The sequence below is a fragment of the Manis javanica genome, chromosome 12, assembly GCF_040802235.1.
Source record: "Manis javanica isolate MJ-LG chromosome 12, MJ_LKY, whole genome shotgun sequence".
NCBI lineage: Eukaryota > Metazoa > Chordata > Mammalia > Pholidota > Manidae > Manis > Manis javanica.
The window spans coordinates 32650061-32672510 of NC_133167.1; the positions used below are offsets into that span (position 1 = coordinate 32650061).

Below are 22450 nucleotides of genomic sequence, written 5' to 3' on the forward strand. Positions count from 1 at the left end.
CGTCTGCACCTGTGAGGTAATAGAAAAATCTATATATATTGGTTCCTGCTCCTGGCTCCTGGCACAGAGCTCCTAAAACCCTTGCAAATTCCTAAATAAGAGCACTGTTCCTCAAATAAAACAACCCTGGGTGAGCTCCTGTTTGGAACTGTTCACTAGAAAGACCAAACCATGAATAGAAGCTTGGAATTTTTAGCCTCATGCCCCATCCTCCACAGGGGCTGGAAGTGGGGTTAATAATTGATCATACCAAGAGGAAGCTTCCATGAAATCCCAACGGCATGGGGCTCTAGGAGCTTCCAGGCTGGCAAACAAATCCACACCTTGGTAGGGTGACATACCCTAACTCCACAGGGACAGAAGCAACTATGCTACATTTTCTATATTGTTCCAAATATTTTTCTTTATATTGTTAATTATTTAAATACTGGGAAACAAGAGAAAGAATTAATTACCATAAGTAAGAAAGTAGGTTGTTTTTGGCCTCCAAAACCAAGGTTGTTATTCATTAATAGTTTGTGCTCATCAGAATTCTGAAACACAGAGCCACCCCTGGGGAAAAGTAGGGCCGAGGGTAAAGGTCAGGACCAGGGAAGGGCCTCCAGCCTGAAAGCTACAAGGACCCAAATGGGCTCTCGATTCTAAGAGCAACTTGAAACTTATAGATACTCAATTAAAAGAAAAGCATCACCTGAATGTCCCACTGGCCACCAGCCTAGACAGTTCTAGAAACAAATTTGTTCCTTCTTACAATTCTAAGTAAATCTTACCAGAGGGCAAATCAGGTTCTGCTTTCTGGGTTGTATTCTTACCAAGAAACACCTCCAAAACTATAATGGAAGTCAAGTGAAGAATGTTTTGCTAGTGTTCCAGTGAACACAACTTCTGGAATTTCCACAGACAAAACAGACTCAGCAAATCAATGTGAGAGGGTAGGGAATCCGAGCAGGAAATAAGATATGCCTTTTTTCTAAGCCATGGCTGCATGCCAGGCCATGTGGCAGAGTGGAGAAAGCACAGGCTGGGAAGTAAGTGTAACTCCAGGGGGAAAATCCCGGGGCAAAATACTTCTGAAAACGAAATCAGTCAAAGGAAGAAATAAAGTTTAAGAAACCTGTGTATTTCTTTCTCTCTTCACCCAGCTGCAGAAGAAGAGAGCACCCAGCTTCTCAGGTCCAGTTAAGCCCTCGCTCACCCATGTAACTACCTTTCAATATGGAAATGGACTACTTCTCTCCATTCCTTGGAAACACCTATTGATATGATGCACTAAATCCAGGTGAGAGATTCTGGAAATACTGCGATTTTACCCAGAGTAAGATACCCAAACATGGGTCTGGGCTGGTCACTTTAGCCCTTAGTCCAATTTCTACATTCCAAAATGAGGGAGTTCAAGTCCACAATTCCTAAGAATACTTGCAGTTCAAACATTAAATGAGTGCATGATGCTATCTTCTTGTATTCATTCAGTGCCTCAACTTACTTTTCTTCCAGGATTCTAGACATTCATAAAAATATGAGCTCCTTGGCAGTCAGACATTGAGGCTTATATATCATCCTGAGCTAAAGAGAAAGGGGTATGGGTATGGGGCTTCAAAGGGGAGGAAAGCAATTCACAGGACGATGAGAAGAGCAAAGGTTTGGTAAACAGGTGTTTGCCTGCCATGCAGGGAAGTCTTCCTGTTACAAAAAGTTATCTCTGGTGACAGGTCCCCTATCTCAATTCTTTTAGACAAGTTAAGGGGGAGGCAAAAAAGCTCTTCCTGAGTCTGCTGGGGCCCCAAGTGTCCTCAGCTAGAAATAATCCACATGCCAAAGGGGGGTGACTATTTGCTGGAATTATCTCAGAAAAATCTTTAGGAACTTTAAGTGACATCCCACATATTTGAGGCATATACTTCAAATACGAAAGTTCTTCACTTGTCCCAAAAGATCTCCAAGTCTTCTCAGGGCTCTTTTCTAAAGCATTTAAAATCTAATTCAGCCTTGAGTCCCTGATAACATCATGCTGTTCCACCCACTTTCTTCTCTTTTCCCTCCCTGTTATCTATTGTCTCAGTTTGGAATACTCTCTTCATCTGATACTCCAAAGTGTGAATCCACACAACACTGTCCACTTCCTCCAGGAAGCCCTCCTTGACTACTTCAGCCTAAGATGCCTCTTTTGTCCAAATTCTTCTTGCACATTCAGTCAGGACTGCACAGCAGCTCTCCACTTGCCAACAGGCTATACACAAAGTTCACATCAAAGTTGTTTGGCGAGAATGCAAAATGCCTCCTTCCACTGTTCTCAGGCTAGCCTTTTATTCACGTCATGCCTGACATTTAAGGCTGTTTGCTTAATCATCACACAAAGCTGGCCCACAAGTAAGACTGGCATAGTACCAAAGAACACTATTCTCAGTTCTAACTTCTAGCTTTCTGAGCCAGGAGGAAGCCAGAAGACAGAGCCTCCACTGGCATGCAAGTAAACAAAAGACTTTACAAACCAGCATGTTTTCTTGGGGGATGTTGTGTACTGATTAGATAAGATTTCACATCTACTTGTTTATGACAAAGAAAAAAAGAGAGTGAAGTAAGCTGCATTGGATGATGTCATCTCATTGGACGTCATTGTAAGCACTCTGTAGCTCAGCTGCTGAGGGGTGTTGCTGGGGGCTTATCAGTAAAAACATATGACAAAGCAACCATAGCAGAGGACATTTAGACTATAAATACAGAGAATCTGTGAGGACTATCCAAGAGTGTTCTGCTTGGGCAAGGCCACTCTTTGCTGATCTAAATAACTCAAACTCTCCAAAGATTTGGCGGCAATTACCTCCTGCTTCAATAAAGGCAACTGTTACTTGCAGCAGCCCTGTGCACAAGATCTTGCCTGACAACATGGGCACCCTCATTCCCAGCAGCGTGCTGGGACATTTACTTTTGCATTGGCAGCCAGACCTCAGCTCTTTTGGTTAACTAAGCCATCTATCCCAGGTATCAACTCATAAAAAGGTACACCTCAACTAAGCTAGACTTTATTCTTCTCATCTCCCTTTGCTGGGAACAACAGTGTGATTAATCTGTCCTTTACTGGTTTATGTTACTTCTTCATTGGCTTATTAAAAGACCTTATCCTGTGCACTATTGGCTTGTGAAATTCCTTCACTGAACCTGTGTTAAATAAACTATTGACAAAGACAATCACAGTCTCTGTGCATTGATTTGCTCCCAAAACAAAACAGGGGAAGAATGTGCTTGGCAAAAAAAAAAAAAGTAAGACTTTTAGTTTGGAGAAGAAAAAAAGTGGGAAAAAAAACTGTCTACAAATTGAAATGATCAAAGCTATACATTTATAACTCATGTGCATACTCAGTATTTGTGTAATATTTCAATATAAAGTTTACCTTAAAAAAACCAACATGACTCATTTCTAGACTTCTGATTTTGCTTCCTCCTAGACCTTGCTACATGTTTTCATAGAGAAATCGATCCATAGTAAAGAATCCTACTGGAGAAAAGAAACCTAAATATATTGAAAAGACTCCAAATGGTTAAGAATCTGATGAAGTCAAAGACTATCACGATTTAAATGGAGGGTAGAAACAACTGACACTTTTCTGGCTAAATTTATTCTTTCATTGATAAATCATGTCACACTGTTATTGTTTGTTTGTTTTGTATGGTTTTTGTATTTTAATTCAGAGGGAAGAATGTGCCCTAAAACAGATCTAAGTGAGCATTCAGGATTTTTTTTTCTGCATTCCCTCACCTCTCCTCCCCATGTTTTACCATCACTTCAGACACTTCAGACCCGGAACCCTGTCCAGGTTCCTGCCCCTCCCTCCACAACAGACAATTAAATCTGAAGGGCCTCATTCAACATTTTGATCACTGAAAGGTTTTTTTCCTGATTGTAAAAGAATGACATACTCACTGCAGACAATTTTGGAAATACCAAAAAGAATAATAAGAAATGTATAACACAGCAGCAATCCCTTTACCCATAGGTCATCTCTGTGTATATGTGTAGAATTACCAAGCAAATCACAGTGAGCAGAGAGTTCAGGGTCAGCTTTCTCCATGAATTTCACCCCAGCCTCCCTGCCCTCTCCCATCCTTCAGAGACTAACACTGAGCAGGGTCCACTCCACCGGCTTCTTCCTGCTCTCGCCACCCCTGAGACACCTCCAGAAATGCCCTCCTCCCGCAGACAGCTGAGAGTGCTCCCATTCTCCTGCGACACTTGTTCTCACTGCCGGCACATGGCATTGTCATTTATTAATCATATTAGTTTTTTAAAAAAATACTCCCCTGCCCCCCAAAAAACATGGGTATACATGTATACACAGGTATACAAAAGCCAAATACAAAGCAGTAATTTCACCACTGTATTTATTGGAAGCACTGATAATAAAATAAAAGCTTCTCCCATGGCCTCTTCCATGCTGCCTTGAGAGGTCACACTGTTAACGTTTTGATTCTTCTGGTCTTTTTTCTGTGCTTAAAAAGTCATATGATTTTTCTCTGCCACTTACTAGCTGCGTGACCTTGGGCAAGTTACTTAACAGCTTGGCATTTCAGTTTCCTCATTCTTTGAGCAGAGATATTGATGATTTCTGCACTTGAGAGTTATTGTGAAAATCAAATGCCTTCATACATGTAAAATACTTAGAACAGCTTCTGGCATGCAGTGTAAATATGTAACTGTGAACAAATATATCTATATAACATATATCATTTTGTTTACAGAAGCAGGGTCAGTGTACTGTGCCAGTATCAGCCACTGTATTGCCCCTCAGCCCCACATCTACTTACTTTCATCCTGTTTGGTGGTACTGTAGCTTACTTCCTACAAAAATTTCTCCTTTGCCAGCTGGCACAGTTTTAGACTTTGTTCCTAAAAATGCTGGAGGGACAGTGCTGCAAGGCAGAGTCGAGGAAGGGCATGTCTCCCCATCTAGGGCGCTTTGCTTCTTGCTCCGAAGGCACAGCTGCCAGTGGCTTGCAGAGGACCCAGGGGTGCTCACCCTCCAGAGTTCTGTCGGCTTGTCACTGGGAAGCCTCCAGCTCACCAGTCCCCGCTTGCAGACAGCAGACACGCTCTGACCCATGACACCTCTCCCATCAGCGCGCACAGCCACCTCTTCTTCAACCAGTTTTGATTCCCAGCTTAGGTCGGGTGGGGAGGAGTGTTCCAAATTTCTTCCGCCCACATCCTTGGGTGCTCTCCTGCAGCCCTAAAGGTATTTTACCTTCAGCAATTAACCTTCTTTTACTGGCTAATGATTCTTCTTATTAAGTTTTCTCTGGCAAATTACAGATATGGTTTCCATCTCTGACTGGACCTCAGCTCTATATGCATATGAATATGTATATATATGGTTTACAGTTTGCTTTATTTTTGCTTATCAAGATATAATGGGCATCTTTCCAGGTCCCCATATACAGTCCTAATTCTTATAATTCATGCCCAGTGCATCATTATATAGCTTATATCTCTCCAGAACTTTTTCATATTCCCAAACTTCATTGTCTTATCTTTCAATAGATATTTTGTGTCTTAGATGACACAGAGGTTTTACATTTTTATGTAGTCAAATTTATCCACCTTTTCCTTTCTCACTTCTGACTTTTCTGTCTTGCTTAGGGAAAGACCAACTTTCTCTTGTCTTTCATCCCCTCTATTTCTTACAATACATTTATAGTTTTATTTTAGCATTTATATCTTTGTAATTTTTTGTGTTGTGTACATGGTCTGAAGGAGGCATTTAACTTTATTTTCTTATAGGTGGAGGTTCAATTGTCTTAACATTATTTTTTAAATATGTCCATCTTTTCTTGATTATTTTAAGATCTTTTGCCAAAAAGTACTTTTCTTCTCTCCTCAACCAGATTATAATTTCCTAGAGAGCAGGGACATTTCTTGCATCCGTAAGTTTTCTGACTACATGATACATGGCACAGCTTAGTACAGGGTTGATGGTATGGCTGATGGGAAAGCTGAACGAGAACTAGCACATTTCTAGTGTAGCAAAGCAGCAGATGTCAGAACTCAGAACTGAGAATAAGTAAGAGCTATTCCCCAACTTTCATGAATGTGGTTTGTGTTTGCAATTTAATTACTAAACAGTTCTGGTTCATCACTTTGTGCAAAGAATTGTCTTAGGTTGGACTGTAGGAAACAAAGGATGGATAAGATCTTGTTTCTGCCCTTACGAGGTTTGCAATCCCTAAAAGCCCATCAGTAGGGGCTGATGCTGCATACACACAATGGAACACTAGCTGTCATGAAAAGGATCAGGGAGACCTATATGTTCTGATGTAGAACAGGCTCTGAAATATGTTAAATTAATAAACTGAGATGCAGGATGGTCTATAGCATTTGGGAGGGGGAAATGAGAGAAAGACACAGATACATATGCACTTACATAAGAATAAACTATCTCTGATGGAATATTCAAAACATTGGAAACAGTTATTACCTCTGTGGAAGGAACTGAGGGTTTAGGGAATAGAGGTCAGTGTGAAATTTACTTTTCCTCATGTATCCTATAATGCTGTTGAAGTTTTTTACCACCTACTTGCATTATATCTCCAAATAAAGAAAATAGGAATTTGAAAAAGATGTTTACAATGAAATGGAGGTAGACATATGCACATGAAACAAAAGTGTGAACAATTAGAAAGTAGAAGAATGATAGTTTGGAATTCTAAACTCCATGGCTCCAAAACAGAAAGGCGGCGCTGGGGTGCTGGGAGGGGGCCAGGTTTTATGGCTTTCTTTAGGGCGCTGCAAATCCCAAGGCACACAGCTGGCCTGTAGAGAGGAGCAAGCCTCTGCAAAGGACAATTGAACATCGCCCTGCCTGTTCACAGGGAGGAAGCGAGTGACATCGAAGCAAAGGTGGACCTGAGAAGGGGCTGTTGAGAGCGGAGCGTCTGTTCAGTGCCCCCACACATCTTTTCTTCCTGCCATTGAATTAGTTTTATTGTCCTTCCCAGAAACTATAACCTCCTACTGAACACAAAGAGCAGAAGAAGGAAGCGTGGCTGAGTGTATTTGTCATGCACAGGGATCCCAGACCTAAGGAGTCATTCCCAGGGGCCTGAGGAGGGTGAGCCAGCCTAACCCGTACAGACACCTGTGCTTCCAATTACAGGCAGAATGAATCATCTTTCTTGTCAGTAATAAAACTGCCTATTTTAATATTCACTGTAATATTTAACCTGAGCCAAGCCCATTTCTCTCTGGCTTGTCCTTGACATTTCAGAGTGATAATTGAAGCAGAGACGCCAGGCTCCCCTCTCCAGGACTGGGGGTGGGGTGCCTATTGCTCTGCGTAGGCTGAGCTTGTCCCCCAGGAAGTGTTCTCACAAGCGCAGTGTGGTGCAGGCAGGAAGGACAGGCCCCTGGACTTGGAGATCAGTCTGGTCTTTGCCATTGTCCCAAGTTCTAGCAGTGTGACCACCTAGCTTCTCTGAGCCTTGGTGTTCTGATCTGTGAAATGGGAACAGTCACACCTCTGTTACATGACCCCGCTGTCTTCTGCTAGGGTGGCCAGAGCTGGGGATTCGGGAAGGCATTGCGGTGAGGGTGGGGGATGCTGTTGAAGATTCTTTCAGGCGGTGAAATAAGCAGGAATGTAGGACGATCAGATGCAGCCCTGAGCTTCTGATTGTGCATTCTGGGAATGGACACGCGTCCACAGCAGTGGGGTGGGAGCGGGCCGAGGATGGAGAAGGCTGTCTGCACTTGTGAACCCCTTGGCTGACACTGATTCGCCAGAACAGGTCCCGGGCACCCAGAGCACCCCACAGGGGAGCTGCCCACCTGCAGGCTTGCTTTCTATTACGAACTGGGTTAAGGGTGGTTACTTTGAAACAAATGGCACAGGGCAATAAAAAGTGAGTCAGTGCTCCTTATCCTTGCCTTGGCGGTGCCAACGATGCCACCAGCACAGAAACAACCACCAGAAATGCAGACAGAAATTTACTTTGCCCAACCAAGAGGGCAAAACCTACTTGGCCAAGTGCAACACACTGAGAAATCACCCCATCTGGGTGGGCAAATTTCATTAACCAGCACAGACACACAGGAAGATTTTACAAGAAAGCGCCCATGACCCAGCACCCAGCTGAAGAAATAAAACACGACAGTGCAGTTGAAGCACCGATGTGATCCCTCCCATTGCTTCTCCTCCTCTCTCCCCAAACTCCAGCCCCATCCCACAGGCCCAGAAATGGAATTGCTGGATCATATTGCGTAACCTCTGTTTGAAACTCCTTGCTTGTCACCCCCATGCACATCCTTCTATTTGTACAACATACATCTGAATGCATAAACAACACAGAGGACTTTTTTGTAACATTTCAAAATTGCATCATATCACATATTCTACTGAGCATTGTACTTAATAGATTTTATCTTATTTACCACTTAAAGTAGATAGTTCAGTGGCATTTGGTAGTCACAATGTTCACATTCACCACTGTCTAGTTCCACAGCATTGTGACCCAAAGTGTATATGATTGAACCATATGAAATTGCCAACGTACAATTGTTTCTGACCTTGAAGAATGGCAATTTCATATGATTCAACCTAATAATTCTAGCTCATTTTATTTCGCTGTTTGATGGTATCCCTTTATGTGACTATACCACAATCCATCTAACCTATTGATGGATATTTAGGTTGTATAGTTTGCTCTCATTTATTTATTTTCATTATTTATTTATTTATCTCTTACAAACCATGGCATTCTGAAAATTCTCCTCCATGTTTTCTGGCACATGCGAAAGAGTTTCTCCTGGGGCACAGGCCCCAGAAATGGAATTGCTGGATCATATTGTATGCACATATTTAGCATTTATAGGTATTGCCAAATTGTTTGCTAGAGTGATTGTGTCAATTTACATTTCTCCAAGCAGGATAATAGATTTTCCTTTGCTCCAAACCCTCACCCATACATGGTACTGACAGGTTTTTAAATATTGTCAATATGATGGGTGTTAAAACGGTATCTACTGTGGCTTTATATTTGCAGCTCTCTGATTAACTAAGAAGATTATGTTTTCATATGATTATTGTTCACTCATATTCCTTTTCTTTTAATTATTGGTTCAAATTTATTGCCATCTAATTAAATTGCTTCATTATTTTATGGAATTGTAGCATATATATTTATATATTTACTTATATAACCCTTGTCAGTTATATATGTGGCACATACCATTTGCTCGTTTGTGGCTCATTCTTTAGTTTTTCAATATTGTTTTTAATGTTTTAAAATAGGAGAACGGGCATTTCTGCTTTGAGGAATTCACAAATGACAGATCTATAATGGGTTAATTAAGAAGAAGGTTGGGATTTTCAAGAAATGACTCTAGCCTCTAGTTTGAGATCATAGAAAATTCTTCCACAAATTCTGGGCTTCAAGGCACACTGATCCAACTCCGTCTGACATTTTTCATGTTCTTTTGCATGCATAAGGGCTTTGGGTGATGTGGAAGGAGAGAGGAAGTGGAGAGGGAGGGGCAGGATGTGGATCAGAGGCAGACACTCTGCACACCACAAAACTGTAAATTCTAACCTGGTCTTCCCAGTTATTCCTAAGGAGCATCTGGAGAGCGTAACAGTTTATTGGGTATTTAGCTTGGTACATATGGTTTATGGGCCTCAGATTTTACTGTTGCCCCAGGCCCTGGAAATGTTAGACAGGCCTGAGGATAGGAAGATGAACTATGATGTGGGGTCAGGAGAGATGTAGGGAGGGCCGTCAGCGCCTCGGGCAGACCTCTTCTGACCCTTTTCCATTCCCCTCTGCACACACACTCCTCCAGCTTGCCAGCTTGTAGGGAGCGGTTTTTCTTCTAAAGGCTCATGGCTTGGTGCGAGGGGACTGTGTTAGGGGCTGTTTGCAGACCACAGGGAGTGTCTCGAACGTTAGGTTCTTCCTGGGGCAGCTCTTAGCCAAGAAAAGACTGGTGAGGAAGGACGGATGCCCAGTTACCTTGCCTCCGGTTGAGGGGAACTCTGAGGCACAGTTTTCACTCCAGAGTACTCCTGCCAGACCAAGCTGAGATGACATGTGTGGCCTCGGTGCCTTCTCCCCTTCCCTGCCCTGCTTCCCACACCCTGCAAGTTTCTCCACAGAGCAAATCCTGCACGAATCACCTGCACAGGAATTTCAGGCGGTGAAATAAGCAGGAATGTAGGACGATCAGATGCAGCCCTTAGGGTTAAGCCCACAGGTGTCTTAGGGTTAATGTTAGTGTTATGATTCTGTGCAGGTTTAGGTTTAGAATGAAGTTATGGTTATGTTTAGACATAGGATTTGGGTTCAGGGTGAGGATTCAGCTTCTGAACACTTGGCCGACCATAGGCATGGTGGGGGGGGGGGCGTTCTGCTCTATTTCTTGCTCACCTTCTTGAAGGAAGGAAAATTACAGTATGTTCTATGTGCCAAGGGGAATGACGGGAGTTTATAAGCAGGAGAGGAGAGAGAGGGCTGCAAGAGAGAAGTCCTTGTGTAAGGAGGATGAGATTGGCTCTTGGGAGGGGCTCAGGCGGTTGCCCACTTCTGTCAAGAGAGCAGCAGCGAATAAGGGATGAGGTGCGGGCAGGTCGGACAATTTGGGGGGAGGGGTGGGGTCTCTTCTAATCACTTCCCTTAGTGAAATAAGTGAGACCCAAATGAAAGTGAGGAGAATGGAAGATGACAGAGGTCTGAAAAGTCTGAAGAGGAGTCTGAGAAAGCAAAAAAGTGACACAACTATGGAAATGTCACAGGACTGCCGGAAACCAGAGAGTCCATTTGCAGTCTGTGATCATTGGTTTTAAAATGAGACCAGTCTGCAGCACTGTATGTTTTTACACAAGCCTCAACCAGAAATTCCAGTACAAATGTGGAGTGAGCAGACATACATGGGATTAACGGAGTTTAGATTGTGCCCCATGCATAGGACTGAAGGAAAGGCAGGGTGGGCACAAGCGAGTTTAATGATGCCACATGGACTCTGGCTGGGTAAAGAGGGAGGAAGGGAGCGAGGGCTGGTGTTGACGTTGGAAAGACGGCAGTAGGGTCAGTGGACTAACTAGAGGCCCTGGTGCGCTGAAGACTGTTTTGGAGGTAGAGTTCTAAGGTAGTGACACGGAATGGGAGGAAGTGGTTGTCAGAGAAGGGCATGTTTCCAATGGAGACTTAGGTGAAGACATGGGTAATGACAAAGTTTACGGGATGCATGACTGGGAGGACATGGCAGTTAAGCTCATTTAAAAGGGGTGGGGAAGATCAAGGGCAAATGCAGAGTGAAATAACGGGAAAGTGTATGCCAAAATAGAATTATAAATAAATTAATTCTTCTTCATGTGCTTTTGTTTCTCCCAAGTATTCCACAATAAGCATAATGACTATGTAAGCAAAAGAGAGTTATTAAATAAAATCAAAGATGTCACCCAAAGGTAAAAAGGAAAAAAATCCCTTTATTGGTAAGTCAATTATTGCTGTTTACAAATACCTAGTCCACAAAGCTGAAAGTCATTTCCATTCTAGAATTGTACCAGCATTTCCAAGCATGTTACAGAAACATTTAAAATGACACCAGTGAGAGATGTGAGTTTCACAGTGCATGTACTTTGTCTCAAGAAATACCTATTTTAAAATACATGTATATCTGGATTTGTTGCATTTCATTTGCATTAAGAAAACTTGAAATTATCTATGGGGTAAAGAGGTGGGAGCACTGGGCATAAGGTGGGCAGAAACAGGGGGTGAGACTTTTCTGGAAAACCTTTTTATATTTTCTTGTCTTTGAACACTATAAAGACATTACCTGTTCAAAAACAGATTTAAAAAGTATAAATTAATTAAATTTTAAAATTTTTAATAGAAAATGCCCTCTTTTAAAAATTCCTACGTGCAAAAGTTATGTTAGGAAATGGTTGTACTGCCAAATGAGTCTTTGTTTTTTTATTTTTATTTATTTTATTTTTTATTTTGTTATTTTGTTATTAATCTACAATTACATGAAGAACATTATGTTTACTAGGGTCCCCCCTTCACCAAGTAAGTCTTTCTTTAAACAAGTAATTTCCCCTGGTACTTTTTTAAAAGGATTCCACTTTCAGAAATTCAGTGCCTATTCAAAGATACCAGTATGTCACCATATTTTTACCACATTCTTAAAAGCAAATTGCAGACTTTGACATGACCCAGACCCTACCAGAAAAAATGTTAAATAACTTGTCACATTCAGTGTATCCTCACCAGAGGACAGTTACACTTCTTTGGTATGGCTCCAGAGGTTAGAATGAGAACCAATGGCTTTAAGTACATTCTAAGGAAGAAGATTTAAATCCAACAGAGAAAAGGGCAATTAAAACTGTCCAAAAGTGAAACCAGGTGGCAAAATTATAAACACAGGATTGCAAATCCCCCACTAACAGCGGTAGACTGGTAAATCATTTAACACTGTGAAGGCTGGACCACAGGATCTCCTGGGTCCTTCTAAGTTCCCAAATCTATGACTTTGTATGTAGTGTGTGTATTCTCTGCTGGAAGAGTTAAGCAGAGGTGGAGTAGGAGTCTGTCATGATGGACTGGAACAGATTTCAAATAGATTAACCACTGGCACCTGATAATAAATCTGAGGACCTCTAGCTGTGGATCCTAACCTATGCTAAAGTTCATCACGTTCTTTGGGCACCAGGATGTGGGCACAGAAGTTGTGTGGCAGTGCTCAAATATGAAGTGGTCATACAGCTGAGCCAAGCTGTGCTCCTATTAATCTTTAGAGATTATCACCAAAAAGGAATGACATTCAGAAATTCAGACAGCCAACAGGCACATGAAAAATGCTCCACATTGCTAATTATCAAGGAATTGCAAATAAAAACCACAATGAGATATCACCTCATGCCAGTTAGGATGGCCAACATAGAAAAGACTAGGAATAACAAATGCTGGCAAGGATGAGGAGAAAGGGGAACCCTCCTACACTGCTGGTGGGAATGTAAGCTAGTTCAACCATTGTGGAAAGCAATATGGAGGCTCCTCAAAAAACTAAAACTAGAAATACCATTTGACCCCAGAACTCCATCCTAGAAATTTACCCAAAGAAAACAACTTCTCAGATTCAAAAATACATACGCACCCCTATGTTTATTGCAGCACTATTTACAATAGCCAAGATATGGAAGCAACCTAAGTGTCCATCGGTAGATGAATGGATAAAGAAGATGTGGTACATATACACAATGGGATACTATTCAGCCATAAGAAAGAAGCAAATTCTACCATTTCCAACAACATGGATGGAGCTGGAGGACATTATGCTCAGTGAAATAAGTCAGGCAGAGAAAGACAAATACCAAATGATTTCCCTCATTTGTGGAGTAAAACAATGAAGCAAAACTGGAGGAACAAAATAGCAGCAGACTCAGAGACTCCAAGAAGGGACCATCAGTTACCAAAGGGGAGGGGTGGGTAGGGCAGGTGGGGAGGGAGGAAGAAGGGGATTGTGGGGTATCATGGTTGGTGCACATGGGGTGTGGGAGTCACGGGGAAGACAGTGTAGCTCAGAGAAGATGAATAGGGACTCTGTGGCATCTTACTACACTGATGGACAGTGACTGCAATGGGGTATCGGGGAGGGACTCGATAATAAGGGTGAATGTAATAACCACATTGTTTTTCTTGTGAAACCTTCATAAGAGTGTATATCAATGATGCCTTAATAAAATAAAATTTAAAAAAGGAATGATTCAAAAATGAAGGTGGAAGACTCATACACCCTGAGAATAAATCTACAAACACCTAAAGGCGCAAGAATTCAAGGTTGAGAACAACTTGAATAGATCATTCAGAAAGTATTTGACCTGGAAGATTTTGTGAATAGATATGGCGCAAAAGTTATCCGTAAAACGAGGTAAATTTCTGATTTGGTTTACCTCAGTGGAGTCTTGATCATTGATAGGGGGCTGCTGTTTAGCAGGATTTGCCATGTGTTATACTGTTTCAGTGTCTGTTCTGATTGGTCAATAACCACAATGTACCAGTTGCTAATATGTTCAAATTACCTTAGCATTGGCAGAATATAATGTATTGCTCAGGAAAATCCCCATGATTTGCCTGTCCATCCATGGCAAATCCCTGAAGCAGAGGCCAGTAGGAGCTGTGGTGACTAACAGCTTTAATAATAATAAACACCAGTATATTAATTTCATTATCATTATTATTAAATATTAAATTATCATTATTAAATAACTAACATTTGCATAATATCCTCTCAAATGTTTTGTGCCCTTCATTTTGTTTGGTAGAAGCCAAACCTTTGAAAAAGAAAGAAAAAATTAACTATAGTTCTTGTATTTGAGCAAAACTAGGCAAAATATAATGAAAATTTACTCAATCTGTCCATTTCCTTCATAAATGTCTGGACAATGGCCAGTCCAGTCAATGGCTGTAGCCACTGCCAATAGCTATGACCAAATTACCTCTTCTTGCTCATGGACCCTAAATTCACTCATACACACAGATACACATATACATACAGACAAGGGACAAATGTGTACATGTTCCATTTAGGAGAAGTGAGTCAAGACAACTACACTCTTGGTCTGCGTAGACCCATGACTCACAGTCCTAAGTATCTACTGACTCCTAAAGTATTTTCCAGAGGCCTCCACAAAGAAAGTTCATGGATGCTTCCTGATTCTAGAATTTAACTTTGCACAAGCACTAAATTCCAGCAAAACAAAAATACGGACTAGATCACAGGCCTAGGCTGACACATCAACCCCTCCACCCCAAAATATTCCTGATCAAGGAGAGCTCACCAGCAGTGTTTCGTCTGGCTGGACTCAGAGCTAAGAGCTAGCCTTGCTCCCGCCGGGTGCACTCTGAGGCAGTGGTGGAAGAACCAGCACTTCAGTCAGAGGGTGTCAGTGGGTATCACTAGTATGGATTTGTGGCTAAAAGTCAGCTGGAATTAGATGCAAAGGAACTCAAACTCTGCTATTTACACTTAGATTGCTACCAGAAGACAGTCACTTAAAGGCCTGTATGCACCTCAGCACAATTACATTTAAATGGATATATACATTAACCCCTTCTTAATCCCCCCCCAATAGATGAATATTTTCTCTCTTTTATGGATTAGGCTCAAATAACAGCTAGATTTAGTGTCTCAGAATAAGGGACTCCCAGGGCAAAATGAAAACCCAAGCGTTCTGTCTCCAGATCCTTTACTCTTTCCTTTGTACCTTACCATTCTTCATTTACATGGACGGACTATCAAGTCGCCAAAAGCTGTATATATCCAAGGACAAAGGCCATAACCAATAGCTGTTAGCTTTGACTTGTATGAACAATGGCTTTGGAAGATCATCTGAGATATGTATTAGATTCATTTCCTTCATCGAGCTACACTGAAATCCATATAATTACTGGCTACACCATAACAAAGTTCATATGAATATTTCTCATAGCAAATTCACCATAAGTTAATTTGACTTTCACAGAAATAATTATAAAATCAGGCACCACTGAGAGTTACTTTTCTTTATTCCTTGACATCTTTCATGAGCATCTACATATCCAAGGAAATGTTCACAACACTTGTTATACCTCCTGACATCCCAGTTCACATAAGTGGGAATAAAATCTTGTAAATAATCCCTGGCAGGAGAACTGGAGGAAATTACTTTGCCTCCTTGGACCTCAGCTTCCTCATCTATAAATGAAGGACTTCCTATCTCTCTCTTCTAGGAATTAAAAAAGAAAAATTCCTCTTGAAATAGAAAAAAAATATTTTGCATATGTAGAAATGTTCAAATCCTTAACTTTATAAAGCATCAAGGCTTTCACACAGAGCCACCCTTTCCACAAGGCATAGTCAGACACCTCTGTGGCTGAGGAAGCAATGACCCTGAGAACAGCTTCAGTCCCTCAGGCTTCCTCTCTCCTCATCCTTTGGACCAGAGTTGCAAAGACTGTTTGTGGCAGAGGAGGATGGGGGGCACTTACTGCAGTTAACACAGTACAGCTGCCAATCCCAAGGACATCTGGTCAAGAGACATGATACACTTCAGATTGAGTCCTGATTAAGCCACACCTGAAGCCAGAACTACACACTCATGTGTTTTCAGGTGAAAGAGGCAGTACCTTCTTTTCTTTGCTTTAGCTGATTTGAGTTGGATGTTCTGTCACTGGCATCTGAAAGGTTCTGACCAACGTGGACTTTAACATCAGGTTGTAAAGTCTCTGCTTATGGAGTGGCTGAATGTGTCTCTCTTCACACTGAACCATCATCTTCCTAGAGCCAACCCATTCCCAACTCAAGGGAAACCATCCTGTAGGAACACCTTCTTTATACTAAAGCAGGAAATGGGCATGGCATAGACCAAAATTTTACATTAGCAGATGTGCAGAAGAGATCAGATGGTCAGTGAACCATGATGTCATCAACATCCAATGTCCAAAACTACACCAAGCAGAGGGGACACAGACTTATAACAGGAGGTGGTTATATAGAGAGAAACTCTAAGTTCACTCTAGGCGAAGAGCAGTGGTTCTTAGAGGTAAAAGGAACCTTAGAATGTACCTGGTCTCACCTTTACCTTCACAGACACATGAACCAAGGCCAAATACTTTTTTCTCAGGGGTTCTAATTAAAGCCAAGAGTACAACCCAAGGCTTCAAAAAAGACAATATTCTAATATTTAGACTTGCCAAAAAGAAAAAAGAAGAAAGAATTTGTTATGTCAGAAAATTGCACATTTCTGGATTCCCAAGACTCAAGATGGCAGAGAAAGAACACAAGAAAGAAACCTCCTCTCTCATACACACAGGAAGCAACTACAGGAAATACAGTGAAACCTGAAGAGGACCTGAAGACTGCAGGACAGACCCCCTACACTGGAGAAGGAGAGGAAACCACACAGAAGAAGGTAAAGTGTCAGAGCTGTGACTGAGCAGACCCAAGCCTTTCCCCCAAACCAGCCCCCAGGCAGGAGGAAGAGGCACCGAGTGGGGAAGGGATAGGTGCTCAGGAACTCTGCACACCTGACCCTGGAAATCTGCTTCAGGAACACAAGTCCACATGCATTGGGTTCTGGTGATTAGTGGGGCTGGACACTGGGCACAGTTGGAACACTCTGGGAGGCTAAGACATGCTCCACTAATCCTGCCAAGACCCAACACAGAGGCAGCAGTTTGAAAGATTCGCCAGCAGTGGGAGGGGTGTCAGAGTGGCAAGGGTTGGATGGAGCTATCTCCTCAGGAGAAAGGACCGGTAGATGATACCTCTGCAGCCCTCCCTCAGCCCAACAGGTCGAACACACTCAGAAGCCCCTGATGCTGCATCCCCCTCGCTGGCAGCTCTGCTCCAAGGCACCTCCCTGCTCATTGCCAACACACCAGCCCACTCAGCCCAGCAACATCAGACCGGCAGGCAGAGGGAGACTCTCCCAGGTTTCACAGCACTGTTTCAGCCTAACTGGGGAGGTATCTGTAGAATCCAGCTCTGAGAACTCCTTTCTCCCCATGGGTGGCCAAGCCAGGTGCTGCACACCTCACTGCTGCTAGGGGGCAACCCTGGGACTTGATGCTGGGGCAGCTGTGTACTGCCACAGCACAACTACCTGCTCTGTAACCGCGGGCCCTCCCACCACACAACTTGCTACCTCTGCCAGCCCGGCATGCACACATCTTCACAACATGCATGGCATGCTGCCTCTGTGAGCCCACAGGCCCTTGCACTCTGCGACTCACTGCTTCAGCAGTCAGGAAGCTCTCCTTTGACCTTTGATAACAGCAAACATAAAGCTTATAATAAACACACAAAAAATTTTAAAAGAGAAATCCAGTCATAACACTAAAGACAACCATCAAACAACAGGAGAAAAGTTTAAGAGAGGAAGAAAGGAACAGAGAGGAGCTACAAAAACAACCAGAAAAAAAATTAATAAAATGGCAATAAGTGCATATCTATCAATGATTACCTTAAATGTAAATGGATTGAATGCCCCAATCAAAAGACATGGCAAAATGGATAAAGTAACAAGACCCATCTGTACGCTGCATACAAGAGACTCATGTCAGACCCAAAGACACACACAGACTTAAAGTAAAGGGTGGAAGGAGATATTTCATGCAAACAATAGGGGAAAAAAGCAGGAGTAGCAGTACTTCTATCAGACAAAATAGATTTTGAAACAAAGGAAGTAACAAGAGACAAAGAAGGACATTACATCATGATAAAGAGGGTCAGTCCAACAAGAGGATATAAGCATTATAAATAACTACACACCCACATAGGTGCACCTAAATATGTAAAACAAATACTAACAGAATTAGAGGGGGAAGAGATTACAACACATTCATTGTAGGAGACTTTAACACACCACTCACACCAATAGACAGATCAAACAGGCTGAAAATAAATAAGGAAACAGAAACACTGAACAGTACATTAGATGAGATGGATTTAACAGACATCTACGGAACACTCCACCCAAAAGCACAGGATACACACTGTTCTCAAGTGTACATGAAATGTTCTCCAGAATAGATTACATACTAGGCCACAAAAAGAGCCTCAGTAAATTTAAAAAGATTGAAATTGTATCAAGCAGCTTCTCAGACTACAATGATATCAAACTAGAAATAAATTTCAGAAAGAAAACAAAAAAACCTACAAACAACTGGAGGTTAAACAACATGTTTCTAAATAATCAATGGATCAATGACCAAATTAAAACAAGTAATGCAATACATAGGAAGAAATGAAAACAAAAATTCAACAGTTCAAAATCTGTGGGACACTGTAAGAGTGGTTCTAAGAGGGAAGGGAAGTACATAGCAATACAGGCCTCCCTCAGGAAACAAGAACAATCCCAAATAAACAGTCTAAACTCACAGTTAAAGAAACTAGAGAAAGAAGAACAAATGAAACCCAAAGTTAGTAGAAGGAGGGACATAATAAAGATCAGAGCAGAAATAAATAATATAGAGAAGAATAAAAAAATAGAATGAATCACTGAAACCAGGAGCTGATTCTTTGAGAAAAATAAATAAAATAGATAAACCCCTAGACAGACGTATCAAGAAAAAAAGAGTACACAAATAAACAAAATCATCAATGAAGAAGGATTAATCACAACAGGTATAACAAAAATACAAAGAATTATTACAGAATACTATAAAACATTATATGCCAATACACTGGACAACCTAGAAGAAATGGTCAACTTCCTAGAAATAATACAACCGTCCAAGACTGACCTATGAAGAAACAGAAAATCTGAACAGACCAATTGCCAGCAATGAACTTGAATTGATAATCAACAAACTCCCAGCAGGCAAAATTCAAGGACCAGATGGCTTCACAGTGGTATACTACCAAATAATTAAAGAAGAGCTAATACCCATCCTTCTTAAAGTATCCCAAAAAGTAGAAGAGAAGGGAATACTTCCAAACTCATTCTATGAGGCCAGCATCACTCTAATACCAAAACCAGGCAAAGACACCACAAAAAAAGAAAATTACAGACCAATATCCCTGATGAACATAGATGTGAAAATCCTCAACAAAATATTAGCATACAAAATTCAAAAAAACATCAAAAAGATCATCCATCATGACCAAGTAGGGCTTATTCTGGGGATTCAAGGATGGTATATTTGTAAATCAATCAATATCATTCACCATATAACAAAAAGAAGGATAAAAAACACATGATTGTATCAATAGATGCTGAAAAGCATTTGACAAAATTCAACATCCATTTATGATAAAAACTTTAAAAAATGGGCATAGAGGGTATGTACCTCAACATAATAAAGACCATATATGACAAGCCCAGGGCTAACATCATACTCAATGGGTGAAAAGCTGAAAGCTTTTCCTCTAAGATCAGGAAAAAGACAAGGATGTTCACTCTCACCACTTTTATTCAACATAGTTCTGGAGGTCCTAGCCCCAGCAATCAGACAACACAGAGAGAAAAAAGAGGCATCCACAATGGTAAGGAAGAAGTTAAGCTGTCACTATTTGCAAGATGGCATTATATACATAGAAAACCCTAAAAACTCCACTAAGAAACTGCTAGAATAAATGGATTCAGCAAAGTTACAAGAGGCAAAATTAATACACAGAAATGTGTTAATTTCCTATATACTAACAATGAAGTAGCAGAAAGAAAAATCAGTAAAAAAATTTCATTTACAATTGTATCAAAAAGAATAAAATACATAGGAATAAACCTCACCAAGGAAGTGAATATACTCTGAAATCTGTGGGACACTCATAAGAGAAAGTAAAGAAGACACAAATAAGTGGAAATCTATTCCATGCTTGTGGATAGGAAGACAATATTATCAAAATGTTCATCCTGCCCAAAGCAATTTACAGATTCAATGCAATCCCTATCAAAATTCCAACAGTATTTTTCAATAAACTAGAACAAATAGTTACAAAATTCATATGGAACCACAAAAGACTCCGAATAGCCAAAGTAATCCTGAGAAAGAAGAACAAAGCAGGGTGGGGTGGGGAGGGTTACACCCCCTGACTTCACTCTACCATAAAGCTACAATACTCAAAATAATATGGTACTCGCCAAGAACATATCCATAGATCAATGGAACAGAATAGAGAGCCCAAATATATACTCACACATATATGGTCAATCAATATATGATAAAGGAGTCATGAATATAGAGTGGGGAAAAGACAGCCTCTTCAACAACTGGTGTTGGGAAAACTGGACAGCTACATGCAAGAGAATGAGACTGGATTACTGCCTAACTTCATACTCAAAAGTAAATTCAAAATGGATCAAAGACCTGAATGTAAGGCATGAAACCATAAAACTCTTAGAAGAAAACATAGGCAAAAATCTCTTGAACATAAATATGAGCAAATTTTTCCTGGACACATCTTCTCAGGCAAGGGAAACAAAATAAAAAATGAGCAAGTGGGACTACATCAAACTAAAAAGCTTCTGTATGCAAAAGACACCATCAGCAGAACAAAAAAGCAGAGATAAAGGGGCACAAAAATTATTAATCATAATGCAGGTTGGTCACAGGAATAGTAGTACAGCATGGAGAATACAGTCAGTGATTCTGTAACATCTTCCTATGTTGACAGATAGTAGCTGTATTACTGGGGATGAGGATTTAATAATATGGACAACCATGGAACCACTGTGTTGTATCCTTGAAACTAATATAAGACTGTATATGAATTAAAAAAAAAAACTTTCTGTTCATCTTTCATGGAGAGAAATTGAAGAATAAAATTAAAAAAAAAAAAGAAAATAGGGCATTTCCTATTATTGAAATGAAAGGCCAGCCCACTGTCACTGACTTATGCTGGGTGGGAGGTTGGAAGAGAAGACCAGAGGTTCTCTTCAAATCTAAGAATGAAGGAAAACTATGATCATAAAAGCTCTTCCTGTGGCACCGGAAATATTATTTTTTTACACAGTGTGTAAACAGGCTGGGGCATCTGTCTGTGTCTTCCAAATCTGTCCACTTTTTGACTCACATCATTGTTGACAACAGTGAGGATGGATAAGATATCTTCATGTCTGTCAGCAAAAAAGCATACATATTTTCAGTCAGGAGACAGAAATCATGTACCAGATCATAGGAAGAAACTGTAAAATGTGACTTGTTAATCTAACATGCCAAAATTCTAACTGGAATCTGCCAAATATAAAGAAATATTTCTTTTGAAATTGAAAAAGAAATACTAACATATAAAAATATTCAATTCTACATTTAGCATTAAAGAACATTATAATAACCACATCTTGCATTTTTAGGTACTTGGGCCACAAAGTAATTTTGCATATAATTATTTTTCCATGTTTTTCCTCCAAGCTGGCAGATGGATGGATAGACAGATAGATAGAGATGATCACAGAAATGAAAGAGGAAGAACATAGGACAAAGAAAAGAAAAACTATGTAGATGTGATAGAGATAGAGATTGCATTCTATTAATAATGCCCAATATCTTTGGTTGGGGGAGGGATACAAGATCAACATGACATGATTCCTGACCCTAAACACTTAGAATGCAGACATGAAACATGTGCCAAGGATGGCATAGACACAAAATTCATACTACAAGGTAGAATGTGATAAACACCATGTGAAAAGTAGGTCAAAGTTCCACTACAAGTTCAGAGGAGAAAGACAGTACTTCTGGCAGAAGCAGAAGGCTCCATAAAGGAGGTAGCAGTTGAGCCTGGGCTTGCAGGATGTTTAACATGTACCAGAATGTTCCACGGGTGGGCAATACATATCACTGGAAGCAAAGCACAGGCTCTGGAGGAAGAACTAAAGTTTGAATCATGACTCCATCACTCACTGACTCTGTGGTCTTACGGAAGTGTACTTACTTTATTATGCCTCAGTTTTCTCAGCTCTAAAATGAGGACCATAATAATACC

General features: G+C 40.9%; 1 protein-coding gene across 6 annotated transcripts in view; it reads right to left on the reverse strand.

The window, feature by feature from the left end:
- CASP8 (caspase 8) overlaps positions 1-22450 on the reverse strand; it is an 87026-nt gene that overhangs the window by 39667 nt on the left and 24909 nt on the right. Inside the window, exon 1 of one of the 6 annotated variants that reach the window (XM_073218343.1) lies at positions 4801-5116. The exons of 4 other annotated variants lie outside the window; for them this stretch is intronic. Coding sequence is in view for 1 of the 2 variants with exons in the window: in XM_017672500.3 (XP_017527989.2) it covers positions 21431-21581 (151 nt within the window). In the remaining variant the exon portion in view is untranslated. Of the gene's footprint in view, positions 1-4800; positions 5117-21282; positions 21582-22450 lie in introns of those variants that run through there. One more of the 6 variants, XM_017672500.3, reaches the window with a different exon arrangement.